The sequence below is a fragment of the Lycorma delicatula genome, chromosome 4 (genome assembly GCF_047948215.1).
Source record: "Lycorma delicatula isolate Av1 chromosome 4, ASM4794821v1, whole genome shotgun sequence".
Classification (NCBI taxonomy): Eukaryota; Metazoa; Arthropoda; class Insecta; order Hemiptera; family Fulgoridae; genus Lycorma; species Lycorma delicatula.
In genome coordinates, this window is record NC_134458.1 from 4212850 (window position 1) to 4236811 (window position 23962).

At 32.0% G+C, this 23962-nt stretch overlaps 1 protein-coding gene across 9 annotated transcripts in view; it reads right to left on the reverse strand.

The window, feature by feature from the left end:
* Window positions 1–3002: 3002 nt before the first annotated feature.
* The window catches only part of sand (potassium two pore domain channel sandman), a 109716-nt gene continuing 88756 nt past the window's right edge, over window positions 3003–23962 (reverse strand). For 7 of the 9 annotated variants that reach the window (XM_075362183.1, XM_075362179.1, XM_075362181.1 and 4 more), the window contains one exon: window positions 17711–17806. Coding sequence is in view for 1 of the 9 variants with exons in the window: in XM_075362174.1 (XP_075218289.1) it covers window positions 4163–4842; window positions 12913–13307; window positions 17651–17806; window positions 19294–19295 (1233 nt within the window). In the remaining 8 variants the exon portion in view is untranslated. Of the gene's footprint in view, window positions 4843–12912; window positions 13308–17650; window positions 17807–19293; window positions 19425–21125; window positions 21253–23962 lie in introns of those variants that run through there. The other 2 variants (XM_075362174.1, XM_075362182.1) reach the window with 2 other exon arrangements.

Consider the following 23962-nt stretch of genomic DNA (forward strand, 5'->3'; position numbering starts at 1 on the left):
AGAACATTGTGGAGGACAATTTATCGTCGCATTGTGGAGAACAGAAACGATTCTTTGGCGGCTGGGCGCCGATGAAGTAGGCTAAACCCAAACGACTCTAAACAGACCCTCCAAGTCAAGGAGGACTGATTATTTCTTAGAGTTATTTCTCTCTGAAAGATATTTAATGCGATATACCACACATGTCGTTATTACAAACCTTTTTTTTCTACTAATAAATGATTTGTTTTTATTTCATTCTGATGTATTCAGGTAATGAAATTCGATTAACTCTATCAGGGTGGTAACATGTAAAAAATAAAATACTGTAGTCGCGGGTAGAGAATCAAAGAAAAAGGATTACTTTTTAATTCTTTAATACGGTGAATTTTCGAACTCGAAACTCACAGTCCTTAGTGGCTGCAGCAAGTGAAATTCTAACAAGGGGATACTGAACGGATCGTGCGGCCCCACGAGATTGTAAACGAGGGAATTGTGGAAGTGAATACCCAGCGTTACGTAACATATAATAACGATTGTGAAGGTGAAAGACGCTACACGGGTGAAGGTTTTACAGAAAGGAAGCATCAAGCAGAATATGAGTTTTGAGGACGGAAGCGGAAGAGTTACCGTTAAGACCTAAGGAAAAATCGAAAAATATATCGGTTATGAGGTTTACGCGTTAAAAGCAAAAAGAGATGAAAATGAAAAATCTTGAATTACGGAAAGATTAATTTAATAAATCGCCAAAATACGACTTACAATTACACAGCGACACTAGTGCTAAAACTGGAAGTGAAGGAAACAAAAAGGAAAATACGAAACAAAAAAAGTAGAATAATCGAAAAGTTTTAGCTCGTTAGATGCGGGAAACTTGAACATTATGTGCACATCCACCCCGCATATAAATATACCAAAAGAGATTTGGTTAACCACCTATGCCGTACAAGAAAGCCGATCGTACACTTTAGTAAAGGATTAAACGAACAGTATAAGGAAGCAGACTATAAGTCAGATCACCAACTTGTACGAATAAAACTGCAAACACAGGAAATAATTTTTGTGAAAGGAATGAAGGCTAACGAAACTAAAATACTAGGTTCAGAAAAAATATAGATAAAGGAGTCCCAAAAGGTCGAAAAGATTCCACTAAAATGATAAAATAAATCTCATTAGCTACAAGAAGTTATTGATGAAAGAGAACAAAACAAATGGAGTCGTTTTAAAACAGATGTAACAAATCCGATCGGATAAACATATCGGTTTATAATAGATATGACAAGAGAAGCGTGTGGAAAAAGGAAAGCAAAATTTATACAGAGGAGTATATGGAGAGATCGTAAAGGATGAATGAAGATAAACGGCAGAATGACTCGCAGTCGTAGAAATTTCCTATATCAGCGAATAAATCTTATTCGATGGAAAGCAGGATGTGAAAAGAAGATATATTGTAAAACGTTTGCTCATCGAACCGCTAGTAGAACTCCCATTACTAAGCGACTACATGGTAGGGACAGAAGCAAGAAAACCAGAAGGAAGGCTCTTCTCTGTAGACTACCATCTGCAGAGTCTACAATTTATATGTACTGTACGTTTTTATAAAAGCAAACATATTAAATCTGCATAAGAAGGAAGACAAATACGGCTACCGATATAGGAGCATATCGCTAAACGCTACATTTATATATTTAAACGATGTTTTTAAGCGTACGATAGTACTATCAGAGTATACAGAATTCTGACTATTTTAAAATAGAGATAGAATACTACAAAGGGATAAAACGTTTATATTATACTGAAAAATGCTTTTATCCGACCCGGAAACAATGAAAAGTAACGGAGTCGGAGATTGGAATCTAAGAAGTCATTCTCCCAGTAATTTTCTCAATTTACCGATGAAGTAGCGAGTGTTGTGAAAAAGTAGAACGAGCTAAAAATTCTAACAAAAAAAATTAAGGAAGAGTGTAAACGAGATCGGGCAAAAGGTTACCGCAAATAAAACTAAAGTTGTAGATTAAAAAAGAATAGCGGAGAGGAAAACCGATCGAAACGATTGGAACAGGAGATAACAGTTCTGAAAGAGTAAACGAACCGAATATTACCCCTAACGAACTGAAGTTCATACCTAAATAGAGTGTGAAGGGAACAGAGGATATGAAATTTTGAAAGAGATTAAGCTCTTAATCTACTTCAAAAGAACAAGATAATATACGATGAATGGGTGCAGGAAGTAAATTACTTAAACGCCTTATTACCAAGTAAATTACCTATTCAACGCCGGTTAAAAAGTTACAATATTTACAGAACGGCCGGTCTTGTGCCTTACGGTACTGAGACACTCACATAGTGGGGGGGGGGGGGGTATTATTACGAGAGGTATTAGAAAGTGAAAGAGCCGACAATTTTTTTTGGGAATCGATAAAATTTACAGGATGAAGATTTTTCACTACACGTGCACAAATTTGAAATCTCGGTCAGAGATATCAGATTCCGAAGAACCGAAGCGAGACTGAGATGGACAGGATTAGCGCAGAAAATCTGACGGTAATGGGCCGATAATCTACCTGCCACGCCGACTTAGATTGTGGCATCGGGTCCGGGAGTATTTAAGGGAACGAGAAGCTAATAAAGAAGCGATAGAAGTCCCGTCGGGGAAAGAGACCGATCATTTGCTCGGATTTAAGCGGTAACGACGATGAGGGATAAATACAGAGCGCAGGACTGAAAATTACTTTATCTCGTATTACAAGCCCCCACCGAATTTTAAAAATAATATTTTTTAGAAAAGAAAAAAGTAGAGGCGGCTTGAAAGCTGTCAGCTCCCGAACCGGCTTATCAAATGATCTAGACATTTTTTCGTCATTCTCTTCTGCGCTATCGTTGTCTTCTTTCTTCTTATTTCACATAATAGTAAAAGTAACTTACTAAAATAAAAATAAAAATCATTATGAATAACATTTTTAAGAAATTAATTAACAATACTGCTCAACACAGAGAAAATTCCATAATAAATGAATCGAAACTACGAGTAAAAAAAGAAATTATATTTCGGTCAATAAAAATAATACACACATATGGATGATGAGAAGAAGGATTTATATATAATAAAAAATTAATATATGCCCGATGAACAAACGCCGTTTCATTGTTCGTGAAAGACAGAAATATTTTGTAATATCAAATAATATTTTAAACTTTACACACGGTAAAAATATATTCCGATGCCTTAAAATATTTTCACACAACTTAATCTTAAAAGAACTATAACGGAAATATCACCGTTGTAACACACATGATTTTGTCAACTGAATTTCACCGTCACGATGGCAGCATCGTATGTCACACAATTAGTTCGTTGTAAACTAAATATAGTACGACTGAAATCGACGGTCGCAGAGATCGCTGTTAATTATCATCTTCATTATACGAAGCGTACGTAAGGCTAAACGTAACGTAACGCTACATTTTTGAGCCGTTCAAAACTTTTCTTGATGTAAACGTTTTCGTATCGAAACGGGCACCGATTTAACGCAAATAAAATAAAATAATTTGTAATCACAATGAATCGTTAAATTCTTTAATACACATATTTTCTTGATAAATTAATAAATAAATGTTTATACACAAACGTATATTTTTAAATTTAAACGGCACCCGAAATCGATCCTGTACTAGTACTCGCCGGTTATTTTTATTTCTACTCGGTTTAGTTAAGTAATGTCTTTTTTACTTCTAAATACACATCTGTCACACGAAGTCCTGACGGCCGACAAGCAAAGTAGCATTAATGGTGTCACATGAACACATCTTCAAGAGCTACCGCCCTGCGATTTGAGCGACCGGTGGATAACCTATCGTCTTCAAACGTGACCATTTTGTCTCTCGAGCGAGTATTGGAAGAGCGGAGGGCCGACGGCGGCGGGGGTGGAACGGGTGAATCTGCCGACACCGACAAATTAAATTCGCTTACGCTGCGCGGAACAAAATATTCGACGAGCGGTTCCGAACTCGTCCTGGTGCCAGGACCTCCGGTAGAGTTTCTAATCGCTGTGGATCGGGTAAAGCGGGTTGAATAATCTTCTCGCCTGCGCGGTAAGCTATAATGTTTCATATCGCGTAAAGCAGGAGCGAATTTTTTCGTTCCCGACTGAAGGGTTTCGCAACCAGAAGGCGGCTCCCTGTGTCAAGATGAAACTACTGACATAGATATCACTTCCTGGTCTTCTTCCAAAACGTTTTCGTCTTTATTAATCCACAAGCTGACCTGACGCACAAGTAAAACCGTTTCGTCTTGCACAAGATTGAAACACATAGCTATTACCGCCATACCGATTAAAATATAAGCGGAAGACACGAATACAGAAACCTCTTCGTTCGTGTCCGTCGTACCGGGTATTAATTCTCCAAAACCTATGGTTCCTAAACTCGTGAAACAGAAATACGAACCTTCTAAGAAAGTCCAGTTTTCTAATCTTTTAAATAAAAGCGCTCCACCAGAAATATAAATGACGACGATCGAAAGCGTGAGGAGTATAGGAATTCGTTGGTTTTGCGGTTCTGTGTCGTAAACAGGATGCGATTCGCCAGTGGAACAAAGTTTCATCTCGTGTATTTTTTCGTCGTTAACAGGCTTTTTTTCAGCTGTTATATGATTCTGCAACGTTGTCTTTACAAACCCAGGATCTTTTTTCGTTTTAGGATGAGAATTGTTGCGATTCAATCTAGTATATATTTTCCGAATATATTTTGCAAGGCTGTCGCCCACAGTTGAAAGATATACTAGCATCAGAGGAATTCCGATTAATGCATATAAAACTGTCGTTATTCGACCCCACGTAGTACGGGGTGACACACTGCCATATCCTGCAACAATAAATTAATTATTTGTAAAATAGATTAAGATTTATAGTACAACACTTATATTACCAGTTAATGTTAACACTGCAATAAGTTTACCGATTTTGTTTTGACAGACATTTCTAAAGAAATTTGTCCGATGCTAATAGGGTTAATCTTATGATTTCATCTGTTTTTATAAAAATTATAAAGTGAATATACTTTACCGATAGATTTATTACATCGTACCTATTTCAAGAATTTTTTAATTTTTTTTATTAATTCTACAAATACTGTGTACATTATATAAAGCTTTTTGTCATCGGTCGACCGATTGCTTTTTGTCCTTATATTTCATTCCTTTCAAAGTTTTTTATCTCGATATTCTAATTTAAAAAATATTTACACAAAGTAAATATTACGTATTTATTTATATACTCCTACATCCTATTTACCTACTAGAGGGATCCAAATAAATGTACTCATTGTTTGCTAGTCCATATCTCGTGACAAATTTGACTTGACACGACAATTTTTGGCACTGAAAGAGGGTTATGGTATGTGTTCGAAATGACCACCAGCAGCTTCTATACAACGCCCATGGCGCCGAACTGCACACCAAACTACGGCTGTTAGTGTAACTGGTGCGTCTGGAGACCGTGGTGGGCACTCAACAGCACCTCCTCGACCCACCCACCATCCAGGTAGAGTATTATCGAGGTGCAACCTGACATCTCGATGGTAGTGAGGCGGGGCTCCGTCTTGTTGCGGGTAAAAAAGTTTATCACCATACAGGTTTTGGATGGCAGGCAAAATCATAGTGTGAAGCAAATCAAGGTGCGCCTCACACCAGTTACGGTACCCTCGAAGAAGAGGGACCAATAAAACCACGCGCTGATAGACCACACCACACAGCAACCCCCGGTAGATTCACTACCCTGTCCACATGGTCGTGAGGATATTCAGGAGCTCAGTAGAAACAATTTTGGCGGTTCACAGTACCGTTAAGTTTGAATTGCGCCTCGTCAGTTCACACAAACTTCCCTGCAAATTCCTCATTCTCGCCAACCATGTGCTGAAACCATTCACAGTACTCCATCTTTAGATCTGGGTCGTTCTCATTCGTCGCGTGTAGCAGTCTTGGAATGTACACTTTCCACTTTGCACTCTTCAGAATGCGTCTTACATTTGACCGGCTCACCCCACTTTCGCGCGCTTGTAGCTTTTCGTGATCGGCCGGATCTTTCCTTGTGCACATCTTTAACAGTTCCGTTGGCTCCGAATGTATCGCGAATGAGGGCGATTGTTCGACGTGTTGGTGGCGGCGTTCCAAACTCTCTCCGCCACTGCCGTTGTACCTCGTGAATGTTCTCGTACTTCCAGAACCTCTTCAGTACAGTCTTGCGTTCAAGAAACGATAAGCGAACCTCAGCCACTGTTGCTACTCGACTGTCTTCTGCCTCACTGGCTAATATGACTGGCTCGTTCCAACCACCAACCACCAGCGCATGCGCGGCTTAAATTGCCAGCTCCGCCGACCATGACAAATTTAATACCTTACACTACACTACACATTAGATTAGTAAGTCTTAGATTAGATTAGTAAGTCATTAGTTTAGTAAATCTTTTTGTTTAGATATTATTTAATTGCTAACACTGAGTACATTTTTTTGGACCCGTGTATATATTTACGTATATCCTGAATTTTCTGCCTCGTGTATGTATTCTATTCTTTAACATTCCTTACGATTTTCCTTCATACTACATCTACTGTATTCTAAATCGGCTGAAGACATGAAAATATTATTACCCTATGCGGTTCTCCGACCTAGTTTCTTTCTATAAGATTCTTTCACAAACTTTTCTCCTATCTGATTTGACTTAAAGATTACTAATTTTGAATTTTATCAACCGATACGATCAGCAAAATCATCCCGTAACCTTTACTTGGAAACCTCTATTCTGTTTTGTTTGTTTTTCTTATCGTAGATTTTTCGCTGCCGCATGCCCTCTACACTCCGTGTAAATAACTTTAAAGATTTTTTTCTAATTCTTAAAACCGTGTTTAATAGCGGTAAATATTTTTTGCGTAAAGGTTCTACTTTTGAGAATGAATCTTTTTAATCTATTTTCTCCCTTGTAATTTTATCGCCGAAATAACAAAACAATCGGCTTACATACATCCGCCGACCAGATACAATACAGCCAACAGATTCTTGTACAAATCGCCTATAATTTTTTACCTATTAGATAAAACATCTTTTCTTAAAATTTAAAAAATATTTTTTTTCATTCCGCACAACCGAGTACCTTCATGATATTTCAAAATGCCACCAAAGTACTTCTGTTAGAGCGTATAAATTAGATCTGAAACACCGACAAATATGATATTTGTTTTTCTAACATGCAACACGTGAAACGAATCTGTTTTTAATGCCGAAAACGAATCAGAAGTAAGAATTTTTCCATCGCTCTAAGTTTTGAAAATTCCAAAATTAAAATTTTTTAAAGCTTTGATATCATACGATGTTTATACACGAACGTTATTTTATTTTACTCAATTAGTTTATATTAAAATTAATATTAAATGAATTTAAATCCACAGAAGACTCTAAAAGGCTTTCACTATCAATTTAAGATTGGTTGTTATCAATTGAAAATGTAGAGAGTTTTTTTTAATCGATTGCCCTGTGATGGTGGGTGAAATCGATGACTCTAAAATGTTTATTTTTGTTATCGTTATTTTTCTTTCAATTTTTTATCTAGGATTAATTTCATTTTCTATTTTATTACTGTATTCTTGTATTGTATTTACGGTTCTGATTCATTTAATCTGTATGTATATATAATCTCGTGACTTGCTGAAATTTTAGTACTGCGAGACTTGTATCGTGTAATTATTTTCATATCCACTTGGAAATCCACAGTTGACCGTTATTCAGTAAACGATTAGTTTATTATTCTGTTTGTTGAAAAATCACGGATGGTAACCTCCAATACAGTTATTACTATAGGGAATACATAGTTCCTCTAGATTATGTAATAATTGTTTACTTTTATTATTTTATATTGTTTGGTTGTATGTCTATTAAGCTTATGTATTAAGAATTTATAACTGTAAATAATTTTATTTTCATATTTATAATCTTTTTATTTTGTGGAATAAAGATTATCATTATATTGCATTCGGTACTTTTAAACCGAGACAGATAGAAAGTTTCTACTTACGGATCTGTAATCTATACAAAAAAAAAGCAGTGCAAAGGAAGAAACAAAGTATCGCACTTAGAGAAATATAAAAAACCCTTTTTTGTACATCGGTGATATCAATTCCTTCTGGGGGCCGAGATTTTTAGTCGATAAATTTCATTATGTTGATTATAAGGTAATTCTAAGAATGTAGAATTTCCTTCTTCTTTTTCGTCAATTTGATAACAATAATTACACAATTTATTGAGATTAAAATTTCATAAATTATAATTATCGCTATCGATTACTTATTACTTATTAAGATTTGCATTCGACTCTTGAATTCTTCGTTTCTTCTATTGTAAATGCTGTCGTAGTAAGCGGTTCTTGTTTTTGTACAGTAGTTTAATTACTTGCATATGTAAATATTTTGTCTGTAGTAGTAGTGATCGTTATGAAACAGCTTTATAACAGAAGAAAAAGTAAACGAGTAGTATTAAATATATTAAATTTGTTTTAGCACGAGGATGTAATTTAATAACAATATTTATAAAGTATATACACGGTCTTACTGTTTTATGAAATACAGTAGTATGTCGTCTACGATACTTCCTTTTTCTTATTTAAATCTTTTAAACACGATCGAATTCTGATTTTAATAAAGGTCTCCTTTGAAACCGACAACCATTTTTTTTCTTCAACCGTCTTCACGGTCATCGTATCATTTGTACAGTTCCTAAATTGCCGGCAGTCAGCTCTTTTTTCTCCCTGATAATGGCGTCACCTACAGCTCTAATACTAATACCTACATCTTGATTTAATCGCCTTAAAATCTTTAGTTGTTTTTCTATACGCACATTTAATTTTGTACAAGTTTTCTTCTCTTTATCACACCTCTTTGTCAAACAGCCAACTGTCCGTAACTTCCACTAACTTTTAACTCGTGATATAGATTTTCTATGCCGCCTTAGTGTGTTTTTTAAAATCACCGTGCGCGATTCGTTTTAACCGGTATCTACTTTTTGCTGTCGATTGTAACCCTGCACGTACTGAAATTTTACAATTATATCTTACATTGTTCCGTTTTTATTTTATTCTTTCCAGTTTTAATCCGTAAATAAATAACTTATTTACATCATATCATTATTACACGTAATTCTATAGCGTCAGGAATATTAGTGTGCTATCACGACACCGAAGACAAAAAATTAGGTATGCGTAGATAAAAAACAGCAAGTGTGCCTGGAAGGTTCGAGTAAAACTGAGAAAACCCTTAATCAGAGCGGCGTCACAAAGTACAAAATTAATGAATAAAAAGAGAAGCGGTTACAGTCCGTATTAATAAATTTAAAAAAAATTCACGATAGGAAATAATAATGATGCGACTGTTTAAAAATAAATAAAAATGTGGAAGGTATTAATTGAAATTATTTAGTATATAATACCAAATAATACGTGTTAAATTAGGTTGCAGAAAATTCAGGAGCGTAATACTTTTAACTCTTTCTTTCAGCCGTTTAATATGAAAATAGTTCTCTGTTGTCTATTTAGTTTGAGATCGATGAAGATGCAATATTTTAGGAATAAATTGATTTTTAGCTAAGATAGTGTTTTTATCGATCTCATAATAATAATTTATTATTATATAATAAATGTGTAGAAATATTTATAACTAACAAAATATTAGTCCGCATGAATTAAATTTACGCGCCTCTATAAATGATCTGACACCCTACTGCGTAACTCTAACGATCGATTATAGTTAGATATAATTAAATTTCTAAGAAACCGAATGAAAAACTATAGTTTTACATTACCACAGTGATAATGCATTTCCAAACTGTATTTTGTTTCAGGCTGACTGTAGTTCGCTACATTAATTCGATCGGTCTAATCGTATTGGTTCGGCCAGCAGTTTTACTCCTTCTACGGTGATTATTTATTTGAGCGTTCATCGGAACAATGTCCTATTTTCATTTAAATTAACGTTTGGTGTATTCAGTTATTCGATTGAAAACTTTATTTTCGGCTAATAAAGTTTTTTTGTAATCGTTTAATATTAAAACAGTTTTTACTACTAAGAAAATATCTTACGATTGAAATGAACGTTTATTTGCCAGCTAGAAACGGTACATACCAGTAAACAAATAAATACGTACAAGTTGGAAAAATCATCATAATACACATATTTTTTAAATCTATAGAGTTGTAGTACAAGTGCAAAAGAATACAGATATCAGAACAACGAGATTTGGAGGCTTTTTAATAGTCAAGTTTAAATATTATACGAGGGTTATTTTTTTTTCAAGGTCCGATCGGTCACGAAATTAAAACCACAGTGAAAATAAAAAAAATTATTTGTAACAAGTAGTTACATAGTTACGCTATTTCTCTACGCAATCGCCACTCCGATTTAGACATTTGTCGTAGCGTGGTACCAACTTTCCAATACCCTTGTCATAGAACGGAGCCTGTGTTTTCAGCCATGTTTCTACGCTGGTCTGCAGCTCGATGTCTGTGCCAAAATGTTGTCCTCCTAGCCAGCGTTTCGTGTGAGCAAAGAGGTGAAAATCGGATGGAGCCATGTCCGGGCTGTATGATGGGTGATCAAACACCTCCCAACGAAAACGCTGCAGGAGCTTCTTTGTTACAGTTGCAGTGTGCGGCCGAGCATTGTCATGGAGAAAGACAATGCCTGATGACAACATTCCTCTCCGCTTATTCTGAATTGCCCTTTATAGACGTTGAAGAGTCACGCAGTATGAGGCTGCAATGATGATCGTGCCACGTTCCATGAATTCCACCAAGAGACCTCCATTCCGGTCCCAGAACACAGTAGCCATACACTTTCTGTTGGAAAAGGTTCGCTTGAACTTCTTTGGTTTACTGGGAGAATGAGAATGCATACACTGTTTGGATTGTCCGTTTGTTTCTTCAGTTTCGAAATGAACCCGGGTCTCGTCCCCGGTGACAATTTTGTTCAAAAAATCTTCTCCTTCATTGTGGTAGCGCTGGAGAAACGTTAGGGAGGCGTCCGTTCTCATTGTTTTGTGACGGTCGGACAGCATCTTGGGAACCCATCTTGCACACAGTTTGCGGTACTGAAGTCTCTTCACTCACAATGGTGTAGAGAGCTGACCTTGAAATTTCAGGAAACGAATCATTCAATACAAAAATTGTGAACCGACGATTTTTTCGAATCGCCTCATCCACTCGCTCAACGAGATCATCGGTTGACACTCGCTTCCTTCCCTGACCGCCTGCATCATGAACATCTGTACGTTCTGCCTTAAAGTTCCTGCACCATTGTCGCACTTTGTTGTCACTCATTGAAGTTTCACCGTACACATTACTTATTCGTCGATGAATTTCAGCCGCATTACACCCCTCAGTCTGAAGAATCAAATTACCGCACGCACTTCACACTTGGCGGAAGATGCTATTGTTGTAGACACGTTTACGTGCTAGCTGCGTGTTCAGAACTAAACGAAGTGACGGGGCATGATTGAAGGCCATACTAGAGACGCTGCGCAACATATATGCGCAAATTTCATCCGATTTTTGTGCGGGTTTTTATTTCGCAACCGATCGGACCTTGAAAAAAAATAACCCTCGTAACATTCTCAAGATGTTCCTATAAATAACGGATTTTACAGTGCAAAGTAAACAGCATGACTGCTGTAAAAGTTGCTGTAACATTACTAGAAAAGTTTTCTAAACATCTTACTATAACAAAAACTTACAACAAAAAAATCATACATCGCTTTGTATGAAATTAAATACAATTTTAAAATAGAATACGCATATAAATGAGTGGAATAAAGGAAAAGTTGGATGTATATATTAATTCCTTATACTGCTTACATTTCCTAGATACCCTCTTGGGAATAATTATTAATAATGTGCGGCACTACTGCACACCATATGTACTGTATCACCGCACAGTATTAATAGTTATTCCCAAGAGGGTATCTAGGAAAGATAATATTAGTTTTATTAACAACCTCCTAAGGGGTTAAATTAAATAGCGGCTGAGAGGAGGTGCCGAGACCAGAAGACAAATTCTACTTTGATTACAACCAAATCATAAAATGTATGGTAACTGTGAACTCCACTAGACAAGTCTTTTGTCACTTCCTCATTCAAATTTTCTGTTTAAAATTTCATAAATAAAGAAATTATATCTCATACAGCTTTCCAAAACGTTCTGCTAAACTTTGGAACTTTTAATTTCAAGCACTTTCACTCTTTTGGCTGTTGTGAATGTTTGTGGTGTTCTTAATTAGGATGTGTTCTATCAAAACGTTTTTAGGAACAAACTGAAACTCATAAAATTCTTAACATTTTCAACTAAACTTTCTTTTAAATTTTGAGCCAGGCTCAGCCCTCTTGGTGAGAAATCTTTTTTATTGATTTTACACAGTTTGATCTTTTAATTCAAGAAGCCAGACATATAGAGCTTTTTAATAGAAAAAATATTTAATCTGCAGTGCTTATGATGAGGTGTGGAAAAAGAAGTTTTGTCCAGCTGGTTGATAATGTTTAAGATCAAGAAAAATGTTTTGGTCATTATTTCTTTCAACCAACTGTTACTAGTGAACAGTTCATAGAGCTATATTGATATAGATGCAAACGTATGAAATCCACATGAAAAAACATTTTCAAATCAAAAAATTAATTTTTCTAAATAATTATTATTAATATTAATCAACAAATTTTTTTTTTTTAGCTAATGTGTAAACAGTACATATTTAATTTCCTCAGTTCATAAAAAATAACATCACTGAATCAGTAGAAATACTCCACTTTTTAAAAGCACTTATTTGATATCAAAAGAGTTTAGCACGCAAAAAATATTTTTGAACAAGTTCTAAATATTAGAATACTCATATGTAACAAATAACTTACCGATTGTTGTAATAAGAGTCAATGAATATAGAAATGAAGATGGGAAACTCCAAATATGGTTTTCATTTTCACTCGGCATACTTCTGTACTTTCTAACCAAAATATCTTGGAATTTAAGAACTTCTTGTTCGGCAAGTCGGGTCCAGTTTTCTTTGTAAAGTATGTTCAGATCCTCTGTGATGCTCCATAATTTTTCCACTGTTTGAGAACGAAGCCTATCATCGGTAGAACTAGGCCAAGAGTGACGAGTTATAGAAATAGATAATTCTCCTGGATTTTGACCCTCAAGAGTCATAAAAGTAACAGCACCCAAAACGGTATAAGTAACCACAAGGATACAGATACCAGCACTTGACAGCAGTGAAGAAACCACGCTGCAGCAAGGAGATGATGATCTGTATAACAGGCATAAAAACCGTTTACTCGTGTCAATAAAATTGTTAGCTACAAACAATAGTAATAGTTAATTTATAAAAATATATTATAATTTAAGAATAAAATAATGAAAAGGTTCACATAGTCCTACATTTTAATTTTCTTCATTGCACAACATTTCTTTTGGCATTATCCAGTATACAAGCTAAACACACCATTACTAAATTTGTTACAGCCCTTAAAAATTTATCAGACTAACAACTACAACACTGCAAGAGAATTTTCCAAACCCTGGTGGATTTTTTTTTTATTCTCAGCACAGTATAATATTTGTGTTGTGTATATATACTATAAGGTTTTTGGATAGTATTCAGCCTATCTGAACAGTTCCAGGATCAATCTCATGGCTTGATGCGACTCAGTAGCCTGACAGAGTAGACTAAGCCGACAGATGTTTTAAAAAGGAAAGTGAGTAGAGAAAGTTTAATAGTGATAAATGAGAAAAGATGAACAGGAAATTTTTTTTGTGGCAGACTAGGATAATCAACAAGAGATTACATAACAGAAAGAGAGCAGCGATAAGAATAATTAGAAAGAAGGACAGTAGGACAGTAGCTAAGTTATTATAAATAACATACTGTGCTAAATCTATTTATAAAGATCAATCTACAATCATAAAGAATTAAAAAGTGTTTCAGCAGCCAGTAACAGAATGTTTTGGTTATTTACTCACATTTCATATTAATGTTGTCCATACCATAAATTTATTGGTTTTTAGGTATTATAACTAAACAGTTGCGGTGACCCAACACGAGACATGCTAGGTCAGTAAACCTCCTTTCCTAGTAAGGAAAAGTGAGAAGTGTGGTTACCCATCGCTTTCTTCACTGAACTAAATATGCAGCTGCACATCAGCTGGAGATGATAAACAATGCTACAAGCAACACCTTCACTCTATTCACTGTAGGGACTGGCTGTATAAAGAGTGCAATTACTTCCACAGAAAGTAACTCTAACTGGTGCCTCTTGTACCTCAGCTGCTTTATATATGTCACAGCCATAAAAAGCACTGAGATGGAACTGTAAAACAACAAAATTAATTTACTTTTTCTGTCAACAAACAATGCATTATATGCAGTGTCTCTAATGAGTAGGGAAACATTAAATTATATTAATTTAAATGCTGCCCGGCTCACTCACATGCAGACAAAACTTCAAACCTGTAAGGAGACCTCAGAGTGCATGAACAATAAGTAATATTTATCCCCTACAACCTGAAACTAGCAAGAATTTTTTTCAAATTAATGGTACAAACCCAAGAGGGAAGTAACTATACTAGACATTGCTTACACATGAAAGTAGTGTAAAAACTTGTAGAAATTTTTTTTAGGTTTTTCAAGGTTTTAGAAAACCTTCAAACTCCTGAAATCATTTGCCAAATTGGCTGAAACCCCTGGATAGTGTACCCTTCCAAAACTACTTTTGCATCCATAAAAGCAGAGAAAACACTAAAACTTTTGTGGATATAAATACACCTTGGAACACAAAAATGAGAATTTTTTATCGAGAAGGACAATAAATAGATTTATCAATAGAGATCTACTCGGATCCAGATGGTGTGATCTCAAAAGAGTTTTTAAATTCAATTATTACTGTTTAAAGTATTTGTCCAAGTTATTTAATTTGCTATAAATTTAATTCTTTAAACATTTCTTGTGTACATAAAAGTTCTATTACTTAAATCATTGTATTTAGTTTTTTGGACCGTAGGTGATTTGTATGGGTTCTTATGTTGGTGCTTGTAAGTTTACAGTAAACACCAATTTAAATATTATGAATATTTTCATTAAGGATAATTATATCTACAAAATTAATCATAAAATTAACATGTCCAAGATTGAGCATAATTATACACAAATGAATCATAAGATTTTCATAAAAGTTGTATAAAAATTTAGTCTGTTCACTTCCATGTTTGGTTACTGCCTTTAACATTTTTCAGACACTTTATTTAAGAAATTTTTAAGTAAATTTGAAAAACATAACCTACTTTTACAGCTCTGGTTTCAAAGATCTTAATTAGCTAATTATAGTATGGAGAATCAATGAAAAATATTACCTCAAATTTTTATCTATTATTTATCATAGTTTTTAGATACTCTCAAATTAATAACTATACTTTTACTTTTTTTTATACTTTCTATGAAAAAATAAAAAGTTTGTTTTTAAAACATAAAAAATATACAAATGGCAGTTTCATATTTCTGAACTGCAATTTGTATGTGACATACAGAGGGGGGGGGGGGGGGTTGTTATAAATTTGGTATAATAAATGAAATATTAATTTAATAAAGCAAGTGAAATAGAAGATATTATAATAAAAGACATTTAATAGAGCAAGTGAAATTTCTTTATTACAATTTTGAAATTTATGATTACATGATAGAGTAGGTAAGGAAGAGAATCAGGCAAATATTGCCAGACTCTATGAACTCAACTTTTGTATCTGAGAGGAAACAGTTGACTCTTTCTCTCTCACACCCTTTGTTTCTATTTTCTCTCTCTTTTCCTTTCTTTCTCTCTGAAACCTGTAATATTTAACAAAATAAAAAAATACATTTTTTTATTTGTCTCAAAGATTTGCAAGTGTATTCTAATAAAAAAATGTATTTCTTGTGTAAGACAATAGAGTCTTTCTTTCAATTTACCCAAATGAAACTCCAAACAAAAGTCAGACAAAATTTTAAAGGCAATAAACAAAGTAAAACTGAAGAAGGGAGACTAATGTATACTTTATGAGCATCTGACAATACATTTCAGAGATATTTATCCTTAGTCTTGACCAAAAATAATTTGTATTAAAATAAAAAATATATTTCCTTCTTTTTCAAATATGAATTTTAGCCTATAAATTATTTTTTTAACATGTAATTTGAAATATATATATATATATACATATATATGTGTGTGTGTGTGTGTGTGTGTGTGTGTGTGTACATAAGCACATTTTGACTTTTACAACAGTTTTATCAAATTTATTTAGATAAATTTCGGTTATTACTGGTGATAGCCCATTACCATTGATAACCTTTCACCTTGTTGATAAGGCTGGCCATTAAAATTGAAATTATTTTGTTATGCATAACTCATGAAGTACTCATTATACTGTCTTCTTTCATTAGGTTTGTTTTATTTTTAATAATCTATTTTTTATAATTTTTGCATTTTCAGTAACTGGAATATATCTGCGTTTCATATTGGTTATACTGCATTGTACTATATCATTTTAATTTCACTGCTTACAAGTAATTTTCATAATTTCTTTTTATCAGCCCATAGTCATTTTTTTATATTGCATCATTTAATTTTGTAGTTAAAGTTTCATTTATAATTTTTGTTGTGTGGTTTGCAAGTGAGATTTAAAATTAATAAGTGGTCTGCGTAGAATATTTAGTTTAAATATTTCAGGTAATTAACTTGTGAAACTACTCTATCGTAATCATATATTTGTCTTCCAGAAGCAGGTCCCTTGCACTATGTCTCATCTGTGTTCTCTTCAATTTCCAATACAAATTTTGAGTTCATTACATGAAGAATATACTGCAAGAAGTTTTGTTCAGTTTTGTTGATAGTTTATGAAATTTTCAACTCTTTTGACATTTTTTCTTGGAAACTGTTTTTAAGACTATTTCTCTTAAGAGGAGGGTTAGTCTAAATCTTTCTATCAAAAAAGAATTATATAGTTTATTAATTTGTTTGGTATAGAATTATTGTACTGTATTTACAAAATATTTATCTCATTTTCTTTATCGATAGAAAAATACAGATTTTAAATATAAAAAAATTAAATTAAGTGTAATGTACTTAAAAATGAGTATAAGTTAAATTAAAAATATTTACCTTAAATTTTGTTTATCATTATTCTATTTTAGAGTGTTTGTGAAAATTGTCTTTCTTCTTTGGGTACAGAAAATAAACTTTTTACAAACAATAAAAAACCTTTGTTTAAAATACTAAGATGATCATCTCTTGCTAACTTCTGTAAAGGAAATACAGTATTAATTTTCTCTAACCATAATTCTTAAAAATTTTTCTTTAGATGGCAGCAGTAGTTGACAGTCACAAAATTTAACTGAAATTTGGAAATTTCACAAGTGGATTAATAACATTTAGGAATTTATAAGGTTTGCAAAAAGTGTATTTACTTCCCTTGAAGAAAGAAAGCAATTACCCAAAAAATATGTGAAAATGAAAAATGACAAACAACAATCAAATGGTAACATCATTTGTAAATATTTTAATTGAAATAATAATTCAACACACACATGTAAGTAATCAAACACAACATGCTGAGAATACACACCTTTGCGATGAGCTGCAACATAGAATGGAGTTATGGGTTGAAGTTGAAGTGGTGTTGGAATTAGTACCGGTACCAGTGGTACCAGAGTTTCGGTATCCCCCACTATGAGGTACCTGGAATTGGTACTTCCTACCGTCTGAACCGAGCATCCCTTTCCTACAATAAGAAAATAATTATCAAAGATTGTTGTAAAAGATAATTTATAAAAAGGTCCAGTAGCCAAAAGTTCAAAAGCTCACAATAATTCTAAAACCGGCTAATCTTTGATAGACAGAGTGCATTTTATTCATAATTTTCATGGACTTATAAAAAATGTTTTTGAGTTCTAGAGTTCCTTAAACGAGTGATTTACACAAAAATGTCTAAAAATAAAACAAAAACTAAAATCTGTTATCATACAGTGAAAGAAAAGAAAATTTTACAAGAAGAATTTTGTTGGTGTTTTTGTAGATGCAATAAATCTTTAAGTAAAATGTGTCTAAAGGTAAGAGTTTTTCCTAATGAATGAATGAAACAAGAAGCTATAATTTTTATTTTTAAGGGTACTTTTGTAGTTTAATGTTGCATTAGTTCTTTAAAGATTGATCTACAGAAATAAAAAAAAGCCATTTTAGAGGAAGAATTCAGCTTTCAGTCTCATAAATCATATCTAATAAAAATGTTCAATTTCAAGTGTTTTGAACACAATACAATTAAGTAAAAAGATTGCTTTATGGGTAATAAGGAAAATTGTTATAAAAATTGCTCTAATGATTTGTATACTGAAGTTGGTAACTTCTTTTTAGAAATAAATTACGCTTAATAATATGTTTAATTGCATTTATTCACTCTATTATGAAGAAAAACTTATGAACAATACATGAACTAACATTCTTCTAGTTCATTATGATAAAACTCTATCTGGATTCCCAGGTAATTTAAAAACAGGTGTTATAATTCTATAAACATTTTTCCTTGAAGATCACAACAATCTTTATTCAGGTCGTGAGTACACGGCAACACAATGAATCTGTATGCATCTCCACAATACCTTCTCATTTGCTTGTGCAGAATCAAATAAAGTATTGTTTTAAAGAAATTCAAAATGTTAACATCAAATTAACGTGAAAAGTTGTCTAATAATGGGATTTTTATTTTCAAAAATTATTTTAATATTTACTAGAAGTAATTTGGCCAACTACACTAAACCTAACCTGTTTCAGAGTACAATATATATACATACAAAAAAATAACACAATGAAAGACAATTAAATTTTGTGAATGTTTTGGGTATAATATGAAAAAGGAAGGCAAATGACAATAGAGGTGTTATTAAGTACAATGTATGATTTTATCTATCATTTTATGTCAGGTTTAGGTTTTTATTCAGTTCCAAGAAGATTTTTATTCTCAAAGAATTTTCTACAGCTTGGTAGACAACTTTGCTCATTCTACTTATAGTTTTTATGACATTTAGTGCATTTAATACGTATGGTACTGGATTTTCATTTTATATTGTTATTTATTTCATTCAATTTTATGAACAATGGTGTACTGAAAATGCATTAAAACAACATAATGAAAAATCTTTAAATTTAATAAATCTTTAGAGTGAAATATGAAAAACATTGATTAAGTTTATTATAATACAGATTTTTATTCACATGAACTTGTCCGGAATGATGCGAAGAATGAATTCTTAGATTAAAATATTGTACTTGTATAAATAATATTTAAAAATATTGTTAAGGTAAAAAAAAATGATTGATTTCATTAAATATTCTTTTACTTTTCTTCTCTTTTCTTTCTGAAACAAAAATAAGAAACTTATAAAAACAAAATCAGGCTATTCACACATTTACTCTGAGTTCAGTATTTATTATTCTGAGTATTTTGAGTACAGAACAAGTAATCATGTTTTCTGGACTAATGAAAATTCTGTTCTCAGAAGTGGGTTGGCAACTGGATGAAAATAATTGAAGTTGTTAATGTAAATAATACTGCACTAAATTTTTCAATAGGTTTCAAATTCTAACTGGACCAAACTGGACTGTAACTTGAAATCTTTGGACTGAAATCCAAGTGTTTCAATTGAAGCAAGTGCTTTGACAGGGTGCATTCAAGTGATCTGGCTGAAAATCGGAGAAGTATCATGATCTCCCTGCAATACAGTTTAATATCAAAGTCTTACTGATACTAAATTGAAAACCATAATGTTTTAATTTAAACAAACTTTACATTTGTTTCTCATTTTACAGAAATCCTGTTTCTTGAAATATGAATTAGATATTGCTAACAATAACAATGATTAATGCGATAATAACTGTCATCACTAAAAATGTTGCTAGGAAAAGTTGTTTTTCTCATAAACAAAAGGCCTTTCACAATAAAGATTATCACCTCAACCACCCGTTAAGCTTCTTTATAAAACAATAAAACGGATTGAAAGATACAAATCACAGTTTCTATGAGATTTAATCAATCCCCCCAACCCAACTGATCAAACACAAATATGTTATCTAGATATTGTATAGGGATAAAAGAGCAACAGGCCAAAGAAAGAATGATAACCTTTATCCATAATTACCGGATGGTACTTCAACTCTTCAGCAGCATCTTGGGATTAAAGAGTATGAAATAAGAACAAATTCTGATAGCTGAAGCCATATTTAATAAACCATTTCCTGTAAATTGTTGAACTGCACCCTGTAGACATTAAAAGTAGACAATAGTCTGGGCCAAATGAGTTATGATGTTAATCCATTCATCATTTTACAATCTGATAATTAATAAGAAAAATAAGGAAATGATTCACTAATGAGGTTTCTGAAACTAATTAAAAAAAAAAAAAAAAAAATAGGAGCTCAGTCTAGAGCAGTTCAGTTTTAAATATCACAGAATATACAAATTATGACTAACTGTAATAACTTAAGTAATTTTAAAATACAAAAATATCTGAAAGTGATCAGTGTAGCTGAAAGTTATTAAATCACACAAAAAAGACAGGGGAACAAACAAGATATTATTATAAAATTACTACCATCATTACTATGATAAAACTTCTACTACTATTATTATTCTATTTACTTTGATATGTCACATACATCATATGTTTTTAAAGCAAAGTTGATTCAAGTAATTTAATTTAATTTACCAGATAGAGAACCTGAGGACGCTAAGAGTTAACACAACATATTTGTTAACACCCACTCTCTATTTATTAACAGGTGGCACAACACAATGTACCTCTGTGCATTTGTCACATCGTCACTGTTTATGGTGAGTTCATTTGACTAAAATCCTTCACAAAATATTATTGGTGTAATTGTATTACTAAGTATAATGGCATGAACCTCTCAGTTAATACAATACTAATTAATTTTTCAGGTGTCACAGCTGAACTAGTACATCATCCATAATATATTTTTACCAGCTACTCGGTATATATGAAATGTACACCAGAATGAGGCTTTTTTATGCATAATTTTTCGATATTGCAGATACTTTCCTAACATTATCTCTTCAGTATTAGCAACATCATGTGATACTATTCTCAATGGGTGCCACACTTTTCACGGCAATGATGCAGTTTGCGGTATTAAAAAAGTTGCTGTAAATTTTTCCTGTAAACCAATAAAAAATAAGAATAGAAAATATTAAAAAAAAAAAATTGAAAATTAAAATATCATTAAAGTGAGTTTAATCTAATCGGTTAAAAATTGGTTTAACATTGGGTTATCAACTGCAAATCCTCCTCAGATTCACTGAACGATTAATTTTTTCATCCTAACTTTTTTCAAAACAAGAATGAAAAATAATACTTTTTATGTATAAACAGTAGAGTTAAAATAGGTGAAAGAAGTTTTTATTTTTATTTCAAACAGATTCAGAAAAACAAAACAAATAAAAACCAGAATATATTTTACATACAAATCATAATATAATACAAAATTATTTTTTAAATTAAGCTTTTATTTAAAAAGAAATCACTTTTCTTTTAAACAATATTAAGTTTAAGAAATAACATGAAGTTTGTTTTTTGTTTTTTTTATGGAAATACGAATGTCAGATAGGTTCCTAAGAATTTTGGAATACTTTCCCTGAGAACTTTGGAATAAATATTTGAAAAACCCAACCTTAATTAATGAATTCATGGTGTGATTCATGAAGACACCTCAGTTGTTAAACTCTGCATATTATTATCAAGTGGAAAAACAAATTATTGATGACTGGTTTTAGAAAACTAAATTGTTCGTGGCCAAATGCTATTTCAATATTATCTTAATTATTATGAAAAAACACTTTTCATTATTTTAATGATGCATTAATTACATAAATCCAGACGCACACTTTTTTGCCATAGCACTTGGGTTTTTTTTATAAGAATTTGTGGAATTGTATATCCCTTCTTGTTTAATATACTAAGATTTTGTAATTTTTATTTAGGTGGTAGTAGTTAATTAATAGTATGATTTGGTAGTGGTGATGATGATGATGATAATGATAATAATAATATTTATTTATTTAGTACAACAGAACAACTACTTAAGCCTTTTTTATTGTACATTCAATAAAAAACACTTATGTATTGATAACAACTATAATTTGAAAAAAGAAAACAAATTCATCCATTATTAAATGCCTTCCACCAGAAAAAGCAGAGCACAAACAATATTATTGTAATAAAAACTGTTATGTTAACTGTTTTAAAAATTTCAGTGTAGAAACTCAGATAACTGCCAGAAATGTAATTCCTTATGGCTCTGGGAGCGTCCAATTTGATGAATTCAAATTCCTTGATCAAGATTGTAAATGGTGGATGATACCGATCTATCTTAACTAGAGGATCAATGACAAAATTTAAAGCAATAGCAACATTGAATAGAACTAGGCCAAGAACAGACTGATTCATGACAAAATCTTCATCCTCATAAGATACTATATCAAGACTAGCGAGATCACCAAATTCAAAAATGCATCTCACTCTGCATATTGAATAATAATTAATATTACGACAAGTCCTAGATTTCCACAAAATTCCAGGGGAGTTAAATAAAATAATTACATCATAACGCAGAACATCCAGTACATCCAAAAGAGATTCAAAATAATTTTCCAAGGTCATAGGAGTTAAAAAAGAAGAAAAAAGTGGTTAGAAATTATTTAATAATAATAATAATAATAATAATAATAATAATAATAATAATAATAATAATAATAATAATAATAATAATAATAATAATAATAATAATAATAATAATATTATTATTATTATTATTATTATAATTATTATAATATTATTATTATTATTATTACTATATAATAATATTATATGTATTATAAAATAATAGTAATATATATTATTATATTTTCATTCGCAAAAAATTTCCATTCTCATAAGGCAAAATGACTATCATCATAAAAACATAAAATAATAACACGGAAAATAATTTACTTACAGTTAGGCTAAAAGCAGAAATTCTACTCTAATCGCTACCTTTAAATTTAAGAAAACCAAAATTTTTGGTAAAGAAATGTAAATTCTGACATTTTTCTTTTTTAAAGTTTTGCTGGGTGACACACCACTGACTGTCTGGGATTTGTGTTTTACTCTAAGTAATTTAGTAAATTTTGTTTGATTATCAGAATTTGGAGACTGAAATCTTTGGTCAGGAGCAGATGAATTTTGACTTATTATAGTCTTATATTTTATGACATAGTAAAACAGTTTATGACAGATTCAACCAGCAGTCATGATGTTAGATGCATGCTGATGAAATGACATGATGGATCTGTTGTTAATCATATAAATTAAATGTAATCTAATATTGCAAAAAGTAATATAGTAATATTCAAACATTATGCCATTTATCCATTAAAATTCGGCTGTCTTCTATCAACCTAACCTGTACACTCATTCTATAATAAAATATCACAGGCTACACATTTTAATTTATTTTTTAAAGAAATTTTACATTATATTAATGTTGCACTGTGAAATTTATATTTTTGTTTAATACTGTGTTCTTTCTTTTTATTTTTACTGTTTGATTAGTATATATAATATTGATTTGCATTGATTTTCTATGAATGTAAGTCAATAAATACAATTTATGTCACTTTTCTTTAAATAAATCTCCGATAATTGTATTTTACCACCCTCATTACCAGTTTTCTGTTGAAGTTTCAACGAGTTGCAACAGAATTTTCGATTCAGATGTTACTCCTACTTATAAAAGAACCGATTTCATGAAATGTACAAATATCACGGACAGTTCTGTTCAACCTTAAGAAGAGTGAATGGTAAATATGTTCTTTATAATCCATCTTATG